The sequence below is a fragment of the Trichoderma aggressivum genome (genome assembly GCF_033847375.1).
Source record: "Trichoderma aggressivum f. europaeum strain CBS 100526 chromosome Unknown scaffold_012, whole genome shotgun sequence".
NCBI lineage: Eukaryota > Fungi > Ascomycota > Sordariomycetes > Hypocreales > Hypocreaceae > Trichoderma > Trichoderma aggressivum.
In genome coordinates, this window is record NW_026946378.1 from 616,849 (window position 1) to 636,341 (window position 19,493).

Sequence of the window (19,493 nt, forward strand, 5' to 3'; positions counted from 1 at the left end):
CATTTGGCCCACGCGAAAAAAAAAGGGAAAAACAGATTCACGTCTATTGTTTTCGTCTCGAGATGGCTTATGCCTCCAGGCCCTTGATCACTTCCAACGCCTTGTCAACCCTTTTCTTGGTCTCGGCGCTTGCGTCTGCGCTCAGCTCTTCCAACCTCTTCTTCCAAAAGCTCCATCTCTCCTCATTGAATCCTGACTTGGTTCCCTCAATCAGAGAACCCGGGCCTAGAGCTCGGGTAGCTTGCGCATCAAGCTCGATACTGTTCTTCGTCTCGTTGTACAGCACCTGGCCAGCCTGGGTGAGCCACTCAGACGCAGTGACCAAGTGCGTGTCCCTGGCCTCATCTGTGGGAAACGGCTCTTCCAGCCCGTCGCGAAGCTCCCATAGGGCAAAGTTTGTCCAATCCTGGACGGAGGCGCCGAGGAGGCGGGCGGCGAAGGAGTTGAGGGAGAGCCACTGGGCGATTTTGGCGGCTTGGTCAGGTCGATTATCGAATTCAGGGGATGCTGAAGAAAATCAGCAAATTTGTAGCTAATTGTGTATACATCATTAGGTCGCTAATTAGCAAGAGAAGCTGCAAACCCACCGTTCCACTCTTCTCTCATGACGGCGCCAAAGAGCGGCATGTCGGCCCACAGCTCGTGCTGTGACCCCCAGATCTCGACGCTGCCACTCCGCTTGGCGTTGAGCGCCTTGAGGATCTCGACGAGGCTCCGGAGGCGCGGGTCGTCGAGGGGGAAGCGCTTGGCGACGTCGGCGAGGAGCGTCCACAGCGACCAGAGGAAACTCTCTGCGTCTTCGTTTCGGGGGCACAGCTTGTCGATGCCATCGGCTGCGGTTTCGGGGCTTGTGCTGCGGTTTATGGCGGCGTCGAGGAGGTCAGCGAGCTGGGACTCGGCTTCGGGGGTGAAGTCGTTGCCGGTGACGATGGCTCGGAAGTCGAGGGATGAGGTGGACATGTTTGCTGTGGAGGGAGATTGCGAGGATGTGAGTGTGAGCCGTTGTGCGAGGTGGATTGGTGTAAGTGGGAGTGGTTGTGAAGAGGAACTGTTTGCGGAATCAAGCGCTGAGCTGTGACCGTGGCATGTTTGTAGTTGAAATGTGTGTCACATGGAAGGGGTTTGAAACAATTTGATTCTGTGTAGTCTGCAAATCGACGAGCGACGTCCACGTGTCATTCGTGAGGCCAGCTTGGCAGAGCTCATGACATCTGAGCCATGTACAGTACGGAGTCCAGGCATCACGAACCAACTGCGTCACCGAAATTGATTGCGGCGGGGCAGTGTCTTTGGTTTGGAGGGGCACAAAGTAGCACAAACGAGCTGGAGTTGTATTTACCAAGTCCAACCAACCAATTGACGCACGCCCTCACGGCATCGAGAACCATCAAGGCCCTTGTTCAAAAAACCACCAATTCACATGCGGCAGGTCAGTAACCGTTTCTCATCAATCAACTTCCGTTGCTCTACTGTACACGAACACGAACATCTACGCAATCGTCATCCTCATGCCGCCATTGGCGCACACCACGCTCCCCGTCGTCCACCCGCTCTCCGCCGTGCACAGCATGTCAATCGTGCCCGCAATCTCATCCGCAAACCCGGGCCTCCTCCCGCCCATGCCCTCCCTCACCAGCTTGTCAAACTTGTCCGCCTCGTCGCCCGCCTGCCGCAGCACCTCAGCCTCGCCGTCGTACGCCATCAGCGGCGCCGCATCCACGTAGGGCTGGTTGCGCGTCCAAAACGATGGCCCTGCCGCGGCGTACATGTCGCCCCAGGCCGGGCCCGGGTTGATGGAGTTGACGGTTGCTCGTTCGCTCAGCTCGCGCGCCCACGTGCGCGTCATGACCTCGAGCGCGCCCTTGCTGCCTGCGTAGACGGACTGGCCCAGGTAGCCGATGGACGCCGACACGCTCGACACGTTGACGATGCGGCCGGACCGGTCCGTGGGGAGGTGAGGCGCCACGGCCTGGGTCAGGAGCAGCGGCGCCAGGACGTTGACTGCGTAGATGCGGGTGAACTCGGCCTCGACGATGGGGCCCTTTTCCGGGTCGTTCATGAACTGGTTGGACGAGATGCCGGCGTTGTTGACGAGCATGTCGATCTGGAACTTGCCGTCTGGGTTGTAGCTGTGGAACAAGGTCCGGGCGGCCTCGACGATGGCGGGTGCTGCTGTTGATGCCTGCGCGAGATCTGTCTGGACTGAGTGGCTGTGGATCTTGTGCTTTGATGTGAGCTCCTCGATGAGCTGCCGCGTCATTTCCTTGGACGAGTCCGAGGTAAAGGTGATGAGCACATTGCTGCCCTTGGCCGCAAGCCGCCTGGCCACTGCCACTCCAATACCTAATTGTCTCGTGAATTAGCATGTGCTGGTGGTGAACAAGGCTGGCTACATGAAGCTCATCACATGGTGCAAGGGCTATGTGTAAGCTGGGGGGAACCAACCTCGCGAGGCACCGGTGACGATGGCCAGCTTTCCTTCATACGGTCGTGCCATTTCGAGGATTGTGAGTGAGTTTGATGAGGGATGATGATTTCAAAGAATCAAAGTCCCCTCAAGCATCTGTTTCAACGGGCATCGGGCATCCGTCTGGCGCCCAGCCGAATATATGCCCGTCCATGTAACCGCAACCCCACCAGAAGATGCCCCGCGGCATGTTTCTCCGTCTTGTTTCTCCATAGATTCTCCGCTGCACATGTCGTCATTGGAGCGCATGGAACTCGGTGGGATAGTCAGGCGGGATTCAGTCAGTTGTTTCGTTTGGCAACTTATACTGCTAGATAGTGGGAATGGCTCTTGATGAGTTATGGTTATATAGTCCGAGGTGGCGTCCTTGCCATTCGCTCCAATCAGCGTCCTTCTTCTTCAAAGTGCGCTTACATGATGAGGAAACAGTAGAGCACGAAGAAAGGTACTCCGTTGCCGTTGCTTATAGCTGGTAGATGGCAGCTAATTGACTTTTGTCTCCTCTCAGCCTTTGTCCACTCTTGGAGCGGCTGTATGCTTGATTCATAGTAAACAGTCAGTTTACTCCAGTTACCGCATCGGTAGAAGTCTCAGACCTTCTGCCAGATTAGGCATTGGTGGTGTGGCTCATGTACTGTACATATGGCTACACCTTTTTGCAACACGCTGCAACAACATCACATACACCAACGGGGTTTCTTATTTAAGAAACCTCAAATAACAATAGCCAATGAAACAGAGGGCAAATCAAAGTGGACTCGGTTGCCTATAGGTAGCGCTATATACATGTACTTTTCTGGCCCATGATACCTCGACGTCTTTTGTTGCGGGTTTCACCTTTATGTCAATTTGGAGTTTGTGAGTAGTATTTCCACCTTGACCAACGAGCGTTAATTCGATCTCGATTCATCTGCCCTGTTTTCATCTCACGTTGTCATCTGCACAGTGGCATACAAGAAAGGTGGGTGAGATCTGATAACTTTAAGCTTATATACCTTCTACAAAGATCTTCGTACGTAACAGTTTAATTATTCGCAATTTGTGGTGGTGGTCTAGCGTAGCTTGTTACTTATCCGGCATCTATCCGTCAACTCTGGCTTGAATCCCATCTATTAGCACTCGGTCAGTACCTGGTGGCATACAGCATGGAACCATATCGGATAGGTGCCGGATACATGTACCAGCTGGCGCCAGGTTTAATACAGTGACGGCATGAATACATGTATATATGTAGCGACTATTTACGCAAACTGATAACCCAACAAGCCATTGCGCTATGCTTGATAAGCCGTCTCATCATGAAACTAACTTTTCATCAATACCTTGGATCTTGGAAACGCGACCCCCAACCGCGGCTTACATGGTTCCATCTATAGAATACACTGCTAGGATGTAGAAAGAGAAAGATGCTAATAGGCGGTAGGGGTTTGGGTGGTCGTGGAAGCTTGGCATTGAAATTGTATAAATGCCATGCTTGTTTCATCAAAAAGAGCAAAGTCTTGTCTAACACGAAGCATCGGATTCGTCGTCTGATTCTTCTCCACGAGAACTTGGCTACACGCATGAAACACAATACCTTAACTTCAGAATTTCACGTGTAGCAATCATGGCAGCCGTTTCTTCTTCCCCCAAACCGCACATTCTCATCATCCCCGGAGCATGGTACCCGGCCTCAAACCTGGACACGTTCATCGAGTCGCTAGAAGCCGCAGGGTACTCCGCTGAAGCCTTCTCACTCCTCAGTTTCGACACAGCAGGCGTCTCTGTCCAAGACGACGAAGAACAGGTGAAAGCTTCACTCACATCTCTCGTTGACAATGGAAAAAGCGTCATCATCGTTGCCCATTCGTACGGCGGGTTAGTTGCATCGGGAGTTATCGCCAGCCCGGGTCTAGATAAAAGGACCAGAGAATTACAGGGGTCAAAGGGGGGTGTCGTTGGTATTGTATATCTGGCGGCCATTATACCTGCACAGGACGAGGGGATTCTTCAACTGGTAGGTGGGAAGTGGTTGGAGTACATTGATGATACCAAGGTGAGCTTCGCACTACTGTTACGCCATCCTAATTTTCTCCCTCTTGATACGTTAAAACTCGAATTGCTCAACTTTCTTGTGCTAACAATACATCTTTGTTTGATGTCAGGCTGAAGCGGAATGCCTTCTCTACACGTTCAACCCAACAGAGACCTTCCACCATGACTGCTCAGCCGAATTAGCTAGCAGTGTTACAAAGACCCTACTGCCACACTCTGAACTGGCCTTGAAAACAGCGCCTTCGGCGGTAGGATGGAAAGATGAGGCATATGACGGTCGCCGCGCATACATTCGCTGTCTTCAGGATAAGGCGCTTCCTATTGGCATACAGGAACACTTGGTTGCTCGATCGGAAGTCGAGTGGGTGGTCAAGACTCTGGACTCTTCACACAGCCCGTTTCTGTCGATGCCGGGCGAGTTGACGAGGGTGTTGGAGGAGATTGTAGAAGAGTTTGCAAAGCGTTGAGTGCTGGGGTTAAATGTAGAAGATGCAAGTTTCGCATCAAGACCCCTTATATGTTGAAAGTCGTATACAACGGCATTATTGTTGATGTGTTTCAAAAATCTACATTCTTACGCGCCGCAGAGGCATCCATATGGTCTCTCTCATGGCCGCTGGCTGTGCTCAAGACCCCTGCAAGCCATCATCAGACTCTCCCAGAATGCCTTGCAAGCCTCCCGCGCCGCTGCTGAGAACCACTCACACCACCGTTGCAATATCATCCCGGCCAAGGCTTTGCGATAAAAAAAATGGGAGAATCCCTCTTATTTCCATTGGTCTCGAAATAGGATGTTGTGATGAATTTATTTTTCCAACTTTTAATATCATACAGCAGCTCGAAGTTATGGATTCTAAAAGGCCGCGCGACGACAACTCGGATGGCGAAGCTGGTTCATCGGGCACGGCTGACGTTATAAATAAACATAAACGTCGGAAAACAAATCAAGCAGTTAATCTCTGCCGAGAATGCAAACAACTCGACATCGACGGTCTCTTCCGTAAAGCTTTCGAAGACTTCCAAAGAGCCAGAAAAGGCTTAATCAAGCGCCCTTCAGAACTATACAGCGGGCGAAACGACGGTCCTTTATTCTATGGAGATGCTTTCTTTGCTCATTCGTTTGGCAGTCGTCTATCGGCGAGAGCAACATGCCCTCTGTGTCGCTTCTTTTGGTCCATGAGAATCCAACCGGATAAGCGTCATGCGAAATACAAGCTTCTTGGGTTTTGCAGCAGCGAAAGTTGGATATTTGGCCTCTCCAAGTTGAAAAAGAGTCCAGCTTGGCACAATACGCGAGATACGGTATGGATGGGCGTCATGCCAGATGTTCCGTCTATACCACAGTCTGGTCATGGCGATGGTTGGCTGGACAAAGACATCCCGGCAGTTGGACAAATCTACCTTTTGCAGCCTGATGAGAACGAGGAGGATAGTCCCGCATTATTGGAAGCGCGGCATCTCAGTGACGCAGTCGATTTCACTCTTGCACAGGAGTGGTTCTCGTTTTGCCGAAAGTGGCATTTGAGCTCCTGCAGTCGTCCGAACAAGGGTGATACCATCACTCGAGGGTTTCGTGTAATTGACTGCGAGAAGGATCCGCCGGCGGTAGTGGAAATGCCCTGGGGTGTTGAATATGCCGCACTCAGCTATGTATGGGGCCAGCGGCCGGAAGACTTGGTTGACTGGCCTGCAACAGTCTTCGATGCCGTTGCGGTATCTCGTAAATTGGGATTGAGATACTTGTGGGTTGATCGACTATGCATCAACCAGCTTGATCCTATGGAGAAAGACTATCTCATATCCCGGATGACCACAATTTACGAATATGCTGAGCTCACTATTGTATCAGCTTCTGGGTCTGGAGCAAGCGATGGCCTCCCTGGGGTACGATTAACGCCTCGAGAAAGTCAGCCCAAGATTCTACTAGAGAGTCGGAATCTTCTAGTATCTGGACTCCAAGATCCCCGTCAAGAGATTCTGGCATCCGAGTATTGGACGAGGGGGTGGACATACCAGGAAGGCGTCCTGTCGAATCGGCGTCTAGTATTTACTGACCATCAAATGTATTGGGAGTGTCGCTGCATGGCTGCACATGAGAGTCTCCGGATGCCTCTGGAGCTACTTCACAGAAATCACGTCTCCGCGATGGATGCTACAGATTCGCGCAGGAGAGAGATTCTGCCCAAATACCCAATGGACAACATATGGAGGACTATCTTTTGGGAGGAATATTCAAGAGTGAAACGTCTGGTGGAGATTTGGAGATGGGCAGCCATCAACGAGATGTTATACAGACAGATGAATACCGGCTTGAATACGGATTTCCTGTTCCAAACGAAGCCTCCACCGGGTCACAACTACGATCGTTGAATGACCATATCCGTGCTTTTTCGGCAAGAAAGCTAAGTCATGGTGGAGATTCACTCAAGGCTTTCCTTGGTATCGCCGGTATGTACAGAGACAAGAGACTTTGTATATATCTTGGCATTCCCATGTGGATGGACGATATCTTGGTCGACCTGACGGGCTCTTACATTACATTCGCCCTCTCAGTCTGCTCATGGTACCATCGCAGCGGTACAGAGCACCAAATGTTCATTTCAGAACCCTGTATTCGCAGAACACATCTGCCATCCTGGACATGGGCGGGATGGCAAGGCACAGTATCATGGCGTGCTCCACCGTCCGACGAGCATAGTGTCTTTATGAGCGATCTGATCACTGCCGAGCCATTACAGATCCACTTGGTATGGGCGACAGATTTGTATCTAAGGTCACCATGCGAGCCAGTGTGCTTACGATTACTGAACTTGTACTCTACAGATGTACTAGAGGCAGAAGTTCCTACGCTGCTCGAAGTACGGAACCCCTTAGTATTGAAGTATTCGGAAAGGCACGAGGTCAAAGGAAGCTGGGAATGGAGACGCCTAGCAGGCAGGGCGGGCGAAACACGCCGTTACCAGGCCGAACGACAAGAGTGGGATAAGAAATGGTACCGCATCGCCGGCAGGCTCGCCTGTGTCAGCATGTCCATTTCAATAACAGAAGAGGACTGGACTCGAAAGCACGATACAGGCGAGCTCATCAGTGTGCTCATCTTTGCTGCTCAACGGCCCCGTACAGAGCATGGCCGGGCAAGGTTTTTGACCCTGCAGAGGGTCGAGTCTGATTCGTTTGAGACGAGGTGGGAGAGAGTTGGGACGCTGCAGCTTACCATTCCGGAGGTTGACTTGGATAAGTGCTTTACGAATGAGGAGTTTCTGAGGAGGATTCCGGTGAGAGAGTGGAGAGGTGCAATTGTCATCCAGTAGGGTTTCAAGAGTAAAGCATTATGAAATAGTTGGTCTTGTAATGGACACTATTATAAATTTAGCTGGAGGATAATATCCGTGACAAAGAGTTCAGAGGGATATAACGTCTATAACTTGTAGTGAATTGCAACTCTCTTGATACGTTCTTTGAACCTCCCTGTATCAATCTCTAGGAAACAAATTAAGTTTCTTTCTGCTGAATGGCAATTGCGAGAAGCCACTTGAACATGAAGCTCACGACCGTTACCGAGAAGATGCTTCGTTATTAGACTTGTGGATTTTCAGTTGCACCACTTCTACAGCACTTCTACAGAACTTCCCAACAGTTTTTAGGCCTTGGCAAGCTCATCTAAACCTTGATCCTGAGACATCATCATATCCTGAAGCAGTAGACCATATTAGTATGCGGCTAGATTCGATCGACTCACCCCTTCAAGGGAGGCATACAATAGAGTACAGGAAAAACTTACAAATATTGATACTGGTAGCCACCTTGTTACAAAACAAATAATGCCACTATATGATCCTCTACATACCATTCCGTTTCTATTACTGGCCACGATATCTGGTAGGATAGAACTGACGAGCTCCTGTGTAGAACCTCCTTTGGGACCGAGCTCATTCTTGGCCCACTTGGTGATTGTTTCGAGGATTTTGACATAGTAAGATGTTTCTGGAAGCTCAGGTATCAGCTCATTAGCGTGAAAGAGCGTAGCAACAGTACTGAGCAAGATGGTCATGACACTCACGCCAAAGGGGGGAAGTTCCAAGCGAAGCGTCTCGGAGATGCTGTTGATAGCTGCCTTGGAGGAGGCATAAGTTCCTGTGAGAAGCTGCCGCGTTAATCATGGTGATTACATACTCGTCGTTTGTTTTCGGGCTTAGAAGAGATGTGCAAACGCCACGTAAGATCAGCTGTATTGGGTCACATTACACTTACCAATCCACGGGGTGTTGACTACTGGGCCCACGAAACTCATATTAACCACTCGAACTTTGCTTTTTGATTAATTGGGGAGCAAATGCTTGAACAGTTCTCACCACCCCCCAGACGTTTGCATTATATAAGTTTTGCCCCTTGTCAATGTCCACGTCCATAATTGGCATCGTGTATCCAACCCTGCGTTGTTAACCAACACGTCCAGACAGTGGCCCGCCTCCTCGACTGCTTTTGCAGCCTCCGCAACGGACTTTTTGGATGAAACATCGAGAGTTGTTACAGATACGTTGGGGAGGCTTCTGAGCTCAAAGGGAATTTTAGATGTGTCGCGTGCAGTCGCAAAGATACGGTGGTGTTGTTTTGCGAGAGTGAGGGCGAGGACGGCACCGATGCCGTCGGCGGAGCAGCCAGTGATGAGGATTGTCTGATTCTTGACCATTTCTATGTGAAAATGGCTAAGCCAAATGACAGAGATATACTATATCCGAAAGGAGGATGAAGAGAGGTCGTGATGGAAGGGTGGTAGCGATTCAACAAGTACGGGATTTTCAGCTTTCAATCCTTCCGCTTTCCCGTCACGTTCGCTGTATAGTAGTTACAATAAAAGCAACAAGGAATGCTTTTTTGGCTATAAAAGGTCCTCTACTGAACGTTGGTTCGCAACATGCTATGTACTAACCAAATCTCGCCCATGCCGTGTCATTCCTCTCATTTGTTTGGCATCTAGCGGCTTGATTTTATGGCTATTGACAGGATCAAGCGCTTCTTCGCAATTAAAATTGGGCTTGATTTCATCCTGAGCCTAAAGGATTCGTAGGAGCATGTAGCTTACATGCATACACCCGTTCACGTAACCTTTGTGTGAAGTCAAGGTAGACGAGATCGGCGAGGTAGATCTAGTAATAGCCCCATGTTGGCACACATCCCGATCTCCTGTAAAAACAATTAATACGGTGCCATGAACATCAACCACGTTCATGAGAGTCTCGCACTAGAATCAAAATCTCGGTCTTGGTATACGTGCTCTCGACCTTGTATGATAATTGGGTTGGAGATGGTCCCGCATGTGTAAACCAGAACCAACAACAGAAGACCTATGACGATAAGGATCGACTTGGTTTGTCATCTTCAACTTGCAAATTGTAATAGTTCTTATTATAGCATCTAGCTCAATCCAGAATCTCGCTTTCTTAGGACATTTTAAGGTGAATCGAGCATACAAATGAAGGGAAAAGAAAGAAAGGGAAAATCAGAAGACCATTTTGAGTCGCAATATGCAGCCGCTTCTAAACCATATGTTCAGGATGAACCTCCTGCGTGATGTCAATGTTTCGGACAATTCCATTCGTGCCAACATTTGCCGATTCCGGCATTTCATTCTCTTCCTTGACGCCGCCCTGGATCTGCACCACTCGTGACGAATAGCTGCTCGCATCGTAACTACCGGAGCCCTGTCCGTGGGATACAAAGTGCTTGAGATTTCCCTCTGAAGCAACCTCGTTTTCATAAGTCGACTCTTTGGAGCTTTCTGTGTTGAGATAGTCTTGAGCAAGTCGAGGGCCGCCGCAATGTCTGTTGCTGTCCTTCTCAACGTCTTTGTCGCCTCCTTCACCGTCACCTCTGCCGCTACGGCTTCGGTGAACTTTAGATATAAGCGCTTTCCATGCTCGAGTTTCGGCAATATGCTTCTTGCACACGTTCTTGAAGGCGGGCACGCAGCAGACTATTATAGCGACAGTGTTTTCGACGATGCTGTGCGGAACCACTGGTTAGACAAGATGATCTGACGGTAATTGCCTGCATCACGCACTACTTACATGCAAATAAACAGCTGACTCTCTAGCCAGGTGAGGTCCGGTGTGCCAAGCAATTTAACGCGAGCCCAAAGTGCGATGACACTGGCGATGACTCCCCTATTGCCTCCATATTAGTACATGCACGTGTACTTGTTAGCAATGTTCATGGTTGAGCACCTACATCAAAGCAGTGAAGAAGACGGCGCACAGAGCGATGCGTCTTCTGAGAGGCATGTTGAGCTTCCATAGTACGGGTAATGGTAGTATGAAGATGGCTATGTCTAGGACGACAGCCAATGAGCCCTGAACGGGCCCGAAATAGATGATCTTTCCGGGATTGCCGCTCGTTAAAAGATCTGTCCACGTCTCACCAGGACGTGGACAGGCAAAGGTAAGCTCGAGAACTGTGTTGCTCCAGTAGGTGAGAGTGAGGGCGACCATCAGAACATAGCAGGATATACGGATGGTCCTATTTGCAGCGAATATTTGAAGATAGAGCAACACGATGGCAGCTTTGGCGAAGAAGATGGCGGGACCAAGGAGCATGCCGAATGAAAAGATAAGCTTCATGTATGTTGCAGTGTACCAACACATGGGGACATTCCATTGGTGCCGTGAATACCGAGTCACTGGCGAAAACAAGATCAGCATTTGGTCAGAAAAGCCGCATTGACAGTGTTCATACCTGACAGTATAAGCCCTGTATAGGCAGCATTGAGAACGACAGCGATGATGGCAAAGTCTATGTGAAGATGATCAGCATGCATTACATCGTTGCCCTTGCTCGGTCCTCAAACTTACAGTCTGCTAGCTTCAAGTTCCGCCAATTCATCCACATCCGCGCAGCAAGGAATATTGTCGACCATGTGAGCATGACCGCCGAGACTGCGATAGTAGCTCCCGCAAGCGTTTCAGGGTCGACGAAATTAGGAACAACACCTGGAGGAGGCGGAGATGCAGGGACTTGGCAGAGATCTACGCCTGGGGGTATAGTGAGACTGCTCATTTTGTCTTTTTTTTCCTGGCGCTTTTCTTATACTTCCTTTCCCTTATGCTCCAGCTTCCAGTCGAGGCTTCCTGAGAGCCACCGTTGCGAAGTTGGAATGGTAGTTGTCAGTTATATAAAGGAGCAGACGTAAAGCGGTGGGTGAATCGGCTAGTTCATCTCGAGAATCTGACGGAAAACCAGCTAGAGAAGATATTGGAATGATATCCAGGACGATAATGAGGTGAGTGAGGATGAATAGAGCAAATATAATGGACGTGCAGTCAATTCGCCCCTCCGGAACCGACACATCGAGATCCATCCTCTTTAAATCTCCAAAGAGCATCAGCTAGTCTTTGAAGAGCTACAGCTGATGAACCAAAAAGGTATGAATGAAGAGCTAAAAAATAGCATTGGTGTTGGTTCGATAACAGTGTGGAAGGCGTTTTACGCATTAGTCGATTTAGCCACTCTCGAGATCTCCGAGAGCGTCTATATCTAGGATTCTTTATTACGGGAATCAGTTGAAGCGCTGTATGACAATAGTGACCGAACTCCCCAACTTCGCGGAAATACATGTAGATTCGTATCGTGTTCTTCTTTTACAGTTCACCAGCAATTATTTTGAGAGTTTCATCCCATCGAAGAGTCAAGATGAGAATCTTCTTTATGCCTAGCGCGATCTAACTAAAGCTTCTCATTGTGCTCCATCTCCCTTCTTCGCACGTTGGTGTTGGTGGCTTGGCAAGCTGGAGCGGGGGAATGAATGTTGCATGTTCCGGATTGGAGAAGATGTGGCCAAAGTCAAACCAGGGAAGCAGCCAGTGCGTGGAGGCTCGAAGGGTATCCTGAATCAAAGCTGAAAAATGAATCGCAAAGTATATGAGCGCAAAGAAGAGCAATCTGTCCCTCTCGTAGGCCATGGCCGTGTTACTCGGAGCTGAAGTCATATACACAAGGCCTGTCATCATATCCCTGAGTAACAACAGCAAGGAATGCCACTTATTCGTCTAGACACGATACGTTGAGTTTGAATTTCAACGTTGGACGATCCGCACAGCCTTTTCCATGGCATCAAATCAAGCATCAGACTAACATGGGATGCTCCATATATGATCGTAGGGCGTACGAATCACACATCCGAAATAGCTTCAAGCACAGACCTTGCTGCAGATTCTCCAGCCGGCACACCGGATACGACTTGCTGGTCCATCTAGTCCAACACCAAGCTGATTCAATCAACAAGGTCACGCCGTACATTGATGGGGGCATGAGCCAGAGAGATTCCCGCAACCTAGACGCCTCCAATACGAGAAGAATAGAAATGAATACAAGCCCCTCACATATTCATGCAGGCGACTGTGACTATGGGATTGGCTTCAGCCCAGCCGTGGCGCAGCGGTCCAAAGGTAATCGATCTGTTTAGCGGCACTTGTGATGCATTAGGCTCTTCCCGTGGCCACTTGTTGCGCACTTGTTGCCTCACTGGCTCGTTTTCATCCTTCTGATGGTCAGGGCAATGCTCGGCAGCGGTGGATGAGATCTTCCTCAGGGAGGGGAGCACGGATACCAGACAGACCTGCGTGTAAGTCTGTGCCACATGTGTGCCGGAGTGCCCCGGCGAATCAGATTTCATGCACATGAGTGAGGCTGATGCAGGCTGTGAGGTACAATAAATGGCATGGTTTGTATAGAGAGTCGAGACTGTGGTTGCGAAAGCTTGATTTAGCAGGCGGCTATCGGGGGAGGGTCAAAGACTGCATGAATGGAAGAAAGAATCTATTCGTAACGGAGGTGGTGAGATATGAAAATATCATTATTTTACTAATGTGTTAGGTAAAAGTATATTCAACAACAGAAATCCAATAGCCCCCTAAATAACAAGCTCATTACACGCGTAGGTGATGAGATATGCTTTCTCAGAGGTGCCGTTGCTTCTTTAAACCGACATATAATCAACTCCCTGTGCAGAAAAACAAGATGCCTTCGTCACTAAGGATGCCTTTTGCGAAACATGATGATTGTGCTGCTCCGGGGCACAATGCTCGACCTCCAGGTCATGGATCTTGGTGCTTCAACATCAGGTATCTTGCACTCCCAGTCTTCCAAGATGCGGATCAAGATGAGCTTGGTCACTAGCGAGGCGTAGAAGCGACCGGGGCTGTTTTTGCAGATCATTCTTCATTAGTACAATACAACGCCTCGGCCGTTCTCTTTGAGCAGATCATCCTTGACTCACCAAGCCGCATTTCCAAGTCCCCAAATTGGCCAATCAAGGTTAGCATCGGTAAAATTGGACTCCTTCTGTTCAGGCATATCCGTAGGCCGCTTATGCTGCTGGTGTTGGGCGTTGTCATGCGCAAATCTGAAGCCGTCAAACGTCTGCGGGTCTCTGTATCGCGTGCCGTCTTGCATCATTGCTCGCTGGGGGATACATGCCCAATCGCCCTTGTTGAGGGATGAGCCGTCTTGGAAGGTATACGGGGCGAGAGCCTTGCGCCGGCACGTAACTAAGGGTACCGTACCGTAAGTCAGTATTGTTGGGGATGGCCGTCGTCTTGTGATAGTAATACAGCTGACTTACTGGCATCGAAGTTGCTGTTGCGAACTGATTCCTTGATGAAGCTGTCAAGAAGTGGCAGTCTTTCAACGTCTCTTGAAGAATCCTCCGCATGAAAGCAGTCTCGAATCTCTATAGCCAATGGCTCAAAATACTCAGGATGTAGGCATAGATCTTGAATTGCATATGTTGATGTCTTATCGCAATGTCAGTATATTAAAAGATGTGGCATATAAGGTGGGAACTTATACCATGGCCAGTTGATGAACTGATGCAAACCAAACTGCCATAATCTCGCCCACCATTCTCGCAGGCGTCCAGGGATTTTTGCGAGGCGAGGTTTCAATCAACCATTGCATGCAATCCGTCTAATTGAGTTAGCTATTACACAGCCACGCACAAATTTGCTGAACAATCTTGACTTACAGGTGTCATCTCGTTAGACTGAAGACCTCTAACAGCAAGTCTCTCCTCAACCATCGGTACCAGATAGCGATATAGTGTTTTTGCAGCTTTGTGTCGATTGGTAGCAATAGATGCTATCATGGACCGCATGAACTCGGGAGATATGCGCAAAAGCTCTGCGGTGGAGACAACAGTCTGCGGAAACTCCAAGGCTGCCGATGTGAATTCGGTGTTTTGGGCTATCCCCATATACTTTGTCAGCCTATAGGTACATCTATTTCTATCAATGATAAGAAAGTAAAAGGATGTCATACAGAGCTCTTCGCCAAAAAAGATGAAGCAGTTGACTCTAGTGATGAGTGTCTTCATAAATGGGAATATCCTCATGTGCGCAAAGCCTTTCAAATAGTAGTTAGAGGAGCCATTCAGCAGCCACTTGAAAACGCATTATTGGCTCACCATCTGGCTGGGCATCTCTTAGCCCGGTCTCCAAGGAAGTCTTCACTATACGCTCCAAATCGGGTTGAAATTTGGGAAGGTGAGATGTAAGAAGGCTTCGAAGAGCACGAACAAATCCCGTGCCCTCAATTCCACGCTGGTCTTGCCATTCAAAGCCATACATTGTGTATTTTGGTTGCAAAATCTGCTCATTCAATCAGTCATGATATTCGTAAATCATAAAGTGTTGCCTCGTATACCTCTGTGGCTACTGCATGCAACGACATTTGCTGCAGCGGCGCATCTATGAGCTCTCTGATGAGGTCGGGAGATGTGATGAGAAGATGATTGTTGGATGGGGTGAAAATGACAAAAGCCTTTCCCAGGGCCTATCGTCCGTCAGAATTGTAGTTTTAAGTCAAAGTATGGTGTCGTGAATAGTTGTCACCTTGTTGTATGCACGATCGATGAGTTTGGGACCCGAGACAAGATAGTGTATACCTTGTACGCGTCGATACAATGATACAATGAACTATACATGAAGAGTTTAGTAAATAAGCACCTAAATTACTTGCAAATCAGTCATTTTAACTGACATTGCTAGTCCATTGATACTGAGACACAATCAAGATGGCGACTAGAATGGCGACTTCCAGCAGCTGCTTTTTGGACGCCATCAGCATTGCCAGGCTTGGAACAATAGGATTAATATCCGCAAAGACGGACATCTTGGGACTTCGCTTTTTATTTTTTAAAAAAAAATTGAAAGATAATCGTAGAAAAAGCTGCTAAGAAGGAAGAATTGTAGAGCAGCGTGAGATGCAGACAACTACTTGCAAAAGGGAGCTGTGTTTATAACACGATTGAACTTCATACTAAGACCAATACAATTAGTGTACATATTCCTAGGAAATATCCTAGCACAATCACCTTGAACGGTGTTGTGGGCAAACTTGTCCCTCATGTCATCTACCGCCTTCGCTTCGAGACTATCAACCATCCACACCTACGTAGCGTATCCAAACTGAGGCATCGCCTTGTTGCCCCTTTCTATTATTACACCCTGGGAACTATGATAGGAAGCACTCAAACAAGCATTGCCATACATTGAGTACCAGAAAGTGGAGCATCATGGTAGGTGGCTGCCTGGTCTGCATTGGAATCCTGGCTCATAGACCGACACTATCAAAGACATGTCTTCATATCCGGTATACATTGGCTATTACAGTACTACATCTTTATACGGCGGATATAATTCCATCAAGTTGCCCTTTCTCTCCTATCTCTCATCTCTATATGTTGTTGGCAGCACTCTTCATCTCTGTCCCACAAGCGTAACGGCGAGCACGGCCCAAGTTCATCGGCTGAAGTTGTGACACCGGCACTTTTACCCCATCGATGCCCCCGGGAGAGGCTGCATAAGTGTCGGCTGCATACAGCGCCGGTAGCCTCACACACCATCGGTTCGAAGGCCATCCAGGAAATTGGGGGCTCAGCTCTTCACTTGGCAGACCCAATGGCATCTATCCAACTACCATGCCATGATTTGCGGCTGAGGGGGAGGAGCGTCAACTAGGCAAGGACCCTAGTCATACGTATCAAAAGACTATCTGAGAGATGACGAGAAGAGACGCTTTCCGTAAATTCAGGAGTATATCCCGCTGTCATTGCTGGTTTGGGAATCTGATATTGGCCAGCCCTGTTTGTTTGCTCAACCCCAGCCTAGCGCCTGAGATGGCACGCAGCCCCTGTTCAGCGAGCGATAATCACCACTAGCCGGGTAGCTGGGTCGAGCACACAGGTGTCATATGTAACAGGCATCTATAATTGGGTGTCTAGACGGTGATGGTGGCGTTGCGGCGTTCTACTGCCAAGGAAACGGCTACACTGCTGGTGGTCCGGCCGGGAAGCTTGACCCGTGTGCTTGGGGTCCCTCATAGTCCAAGAGTTGAAAGGATTCCATCTAACTTTGTTACCGGTACGGCGGGCCGAATGTGATTTCGGTTGAGCCTAAAGCGAAAGCAGACTGTGCTGAGGTCCTGAGACTCCCAAAGCCCAACACATCACGCTACTCATTGCACTGGCTCGATAGATCATATTGTTGTTCTTTCATGAGAAGGCCAATGTAGCTCTGATTTATTTATAGGTCTTATTATACATTGACATTAGATGAGATTGCTCTAGGGAGCCTAGGGAATCACTCTTGTGCCTCAGATGGAGTCAGACCATCCGCAAGAATTCCTGTTGGCTCACGAGAACACCTAGACATCAATGATATATATTCTCTATGCATAAGGAACACCAAGTTGCTTAAAATTCAAGACAACGGGCATCAAGTTTGTCGTTTACTTCTTCCAATGGACGTATTTACCAAAGGAGGCGTTTGTAGCGACATTCTAAGACCAAGCCTGAATACAACAGCTCGTGAATATTGATTCATCTTGATGTTTTCCCCCTCTGTAAATATTTCAATAATTCTGGGTGAAATTGGGTAGAAGACAAGTTATAAGAGACAATATGGCTAGACGAAGTACACGTAGATGTGAATTTGTTGGTTAAGTGTGTGTATAGGGTGTGTGAGTGAGACATGCGTGAGCTGCAGTGACACCACGTACCTTTAACATGTCAAGAAGTGCAGTAGTTACCAGTAGAACTACCAACTTAATCCCAATCGACTCTGTATAAACCACATTGAGCGATTGATTCTGCATCAAGATGAATACATGTATGCTGTTATCAATTCTCCTCTGTGCTGCGATTTCCAACACCATGCACAGACTCGTATTGCCCAACCACCTTGATGGTACGTAAACAAACGAGGCTGGCGCATCAATCCTTGTCCGGCCGCAAAACGCATGTCATCATCGCTCTTCTCACCGTCAGACTTCCTGACTTGGCCATCTCTGCATCTTCAATCATCTCGTCAACCAAGCCAAAAACAATGGACGGCCCTGCAAGTAGAAATCGAGACCCTCTAGAGGCCATGGACAGCCACGACGAAACCACCCGCCAATTCTTCTCCCACACGGCCGCCAAGCGTGTCAACACCGACGCCGCCATCGCAAAGGCCCTGCGCCAACAATATCCCAACCTCTCCGTCTCCATCGCCCCGGCAGGCTCGTGCAATCTGCTCGCCTACGCATCAGGCGGCCACGCCTCGTTCACGCCCGTCGGCAGCGACAACGACGATTCTCACGTCCCGTCCTCGCTGTCGTGGAAGGTCTACGTCCCGCCGTCGAGGCGCATGGACGGCGACCTCGGCGTCATCGCAAAGGACGTCTTGTTTGAAAAGTACCTGTTCCAGTGGAAGGACAAGGACTTCATCGTGTACCTCGTCAGTGGCCGCGACGGGACCGGCGCCTACCCCCAACTCACAAACTTCTTTGTGCTCTCGACGCGCGAGGAGCTGGCCGAGCAGCTGATACTCGCCGCCGGGCGGTGGACCAGCGAGCTGCACGAGGAGATTTGGGTGTTTGACAGCGGCTACTGGTCCAAGAGCGCGGAGCTGTACCAGAGCGCGGCGAAGTCGTCGTGGGAGAATGTCATTCTGGATGAGGACATGAAGAAGGCGCTCATCGAGGACCACATGTCCTTCTTCCGGTCGAGGGCTACGTATGCGAGGCTCAAGGTGCCGTGGAAGCGAGGCATCATTTATTACGGCCCGCCTGGAAATGGAAAGACGATTTCTATCAAGGCTACGATGAATATGCTTTACCACCTGAAGCAGCCCGTGACGACCTTGTATGTGAGGTCTCTGAAGTCGGTATGTTTGTCGCTTCATATACTTGTCCATCGCTTTCACATGGAAAACCTGGCTGACAAGAGTATTCGTGACACAGTTCATGGGACCAGAGAGAAGCATCGCTCTTGTGTTTGCCAAGGCGAGAGAGTTTGCCCCCTGCTATCTCGTCTTTGAAGATCTCGACACCATTGTCACCGACGACGTCCGAAGCTATTTCCTAAACGAAGTAGACGGTCTAAAGAGCAACGACGGCATTTTCATGATTGGAAGCACCAACCATCTCGATCGATTAGATCCAGGCATTTCCGTAAGTCGCCCTTGAAACACCGCAACATTGCTTTCATCACACCTAACGCATCGTTTTTAGAAACGCCCTTCTCGCTTTGACAGGAAATACCTCTTCCCAGACCCAGATTTCGACCAACGCGTCGCCTACTGCCGGTTCTGGCAGAAGAAGCTCGCCGACAACAAATCCATCAGCTTCCCCGACAAGCTCTGCACCGCCATCGCAGAAATCACAGGCGAATTTAGCTTCGCCTACATGCAGGAGGCCTTTGTGGCCGCGCTGCTCGCCATTGCGCGCAATGAGCTGCCCGGCGACGGCGACGACGACGACGCTCAGGACGACGCCATGGTTATGACGATGGATTTGGCGGACAACGAGTGGGTCGAGGTGCTGGATCGCCCGGTGGAGGAGAGCCCTGAGCTGGATGAGCTGGCTCTTTGGGTTGAGATCAAGAAGCAGGTTGCCATTCTGCGCGAAGGGATGGAAGAGAAGACTGCATGAGCCTGCTTTTGGGTGTTGGTGTTTGCAG

At 49.4% G+C, this 19,493-nt stretch overlaps 8 protein-coding genes across 8 annotated transcripts; 3 read left to right on the forward strand and 5 right to left on the reverse strand.

Moving 5' to 3' along the window:
- Positions 1–67: 67 nt before the first annotated feature.
- On the reverse strand, positions 68–960 carry Triagg1_4065 (uncharacterized protein; the record flags this gene model as incomplete). The annotated part of the gene is made up of 2 exons (XM_062898427.1): positions 68–507; positions 588–960. The coding sequence occupies 2 exons, from the start codon at positions 958–960 to the stop codon at positions 68–70; spliced, it is 813 nt and encodes a 270-aa protein (XP_062757085.1).
- A 529-nt stretch (positions 961–1,489) lies between these two features.
- On the reverse strand, positions 1,490–2,497 carry Triagg1_4066 (uncharacterized protein; the record flags this gene model as incomplete). The annotated part of the gene is made up of 2 exons (XM_062898428.1): positions 1,490–2,343; positions 2,446–2,497. 2 exons carry the CDS (start codon positions 2,495–2,497, stop codon positions 1,490–1,492), a joined length of 906 nt encoding a protein of 301 aa, XP_062757086.1.
- Positions 2,498–4,073: 1,576 nt separating this feature from the next.
- Triagg1_4067 (uncharacterized protein) lies at positions 4,074–4,968 on the forward strand (the record flags this gene model as incomplete). Its single annotated transcript, XM_062898429.1, has 2 exons — positions 4,074–4,502; positions 4,612–4,968. The coding sequence occupies 2 exons, from the start codon at positions 4,074–4,076 to the stop codon at positions 4,966–4,968; spliced, it is 786 nt and encodes a 261-aa protein (XP_062757087.1).
- Positions 4,969–5,347: 379 nt separating this feature from the next.
- Positions 5,348–7,812, forward strand: Triagg1_4068 (uncharacterized protein; the record flags this gene model as incomplete). Its single annotated transcript, XM_062898430.1, has 3 exons — positions 5,348–6,214; positions 6,272–6,385; positions 6,670–7,812. 3 exons carry the CDS (start codon positions 5,348–5,350, stop codon positions 7,810–7,812), a joined length of 2,124 nt encoding a protein of 707 aa, XP_062757088.1.
- A 329-nt stretch (positions 7,813–8,141) lies between these two features.
- Positions 8,142–9,191, reverse strand: Triagg1_4069 (uncharacterized protein; the record flags this gene model as incomplete). Its single annotated transcript, XM_062898432.1, has 3 exons — positions 8,142–8,192; positions 8,349–8,645; positions 8,946–9,191. The coding sequence occupies 3 exons, from the start codon at positions 9,189–9,191 to the stop codon at positions 8,142–8,144; spliced, it is 594 nt and encodes a 197-aa protein (XP_062757089.1).
- An 847-nt stretch (positions 9,192–10,038) lies between these two features.
- On the reverse strand, positions 10,039–11,554 carry Triagg1_4070 (uncharacterized protein; the record flags this gene model as incomplete). Its single annotated transcript, XM_062898433.1, has 5 exons — positions 10,039–10,504; positions 10,570–10,665; positions 10,730–11,177; positions 11,234–11,290; positions 11,350–11,554. The coding sequence occupies 5 exons, from the start codon at positions 11,552–11,554 to the stop codon at positions 10,039–10,041; spliced, it is 1,272 nt and encodes a 423-aa protein (XP_062757090.1).
- A 1,971-nt stretch (positions 11,555–13,525) lies between these two features.
- Positions 13,526–15,664, reverse strand: Triagg1_4071 (uncharacterized protein; the record flags this gene model as incomplete). The annotated part of the gene is made up of 9 exons (XM_062898434.1): positions 13,526–13,694; positions 13,773–14,043; positions 14,118–14,289; positions 14,345–14,461; positions 14,520–14,737; positions 14,813–14,896; positions 14,958–15,141; positions 15,197–15,325; positions 15,533–15,664. The coding sequence occupies 9 exons, from the start codon at positions 15,662–15,664 to the stop codon at positions 13,526–13,528; spliced, it is 1,476 nt and encodes a 491-aa protein (XP_062757091.1).
- A 2,213-nt stretch (positions 15,665–17,877) lies between these two features.
- On the forward strand, positions 17,878–19,465 carry Triagg1_4072 (uncharacterized protein; the record flags this gene model as incomplete). Its single annotated transcript, XM_062898435.1, has 3 exons — positions 17,878–18,699; positions 18,776–18,985; positions 19,046–19,465. 3 exons carry the CDS (start codon positions 17,878–17,880, stop codon positions 19,463–19,465), a joined length of 1,452 nt encoding a protein of 483 aa, XP_062757092.1.
- Between the last annotated feature and the right edge of the window lie 28 nt (positions 19,466–19,493).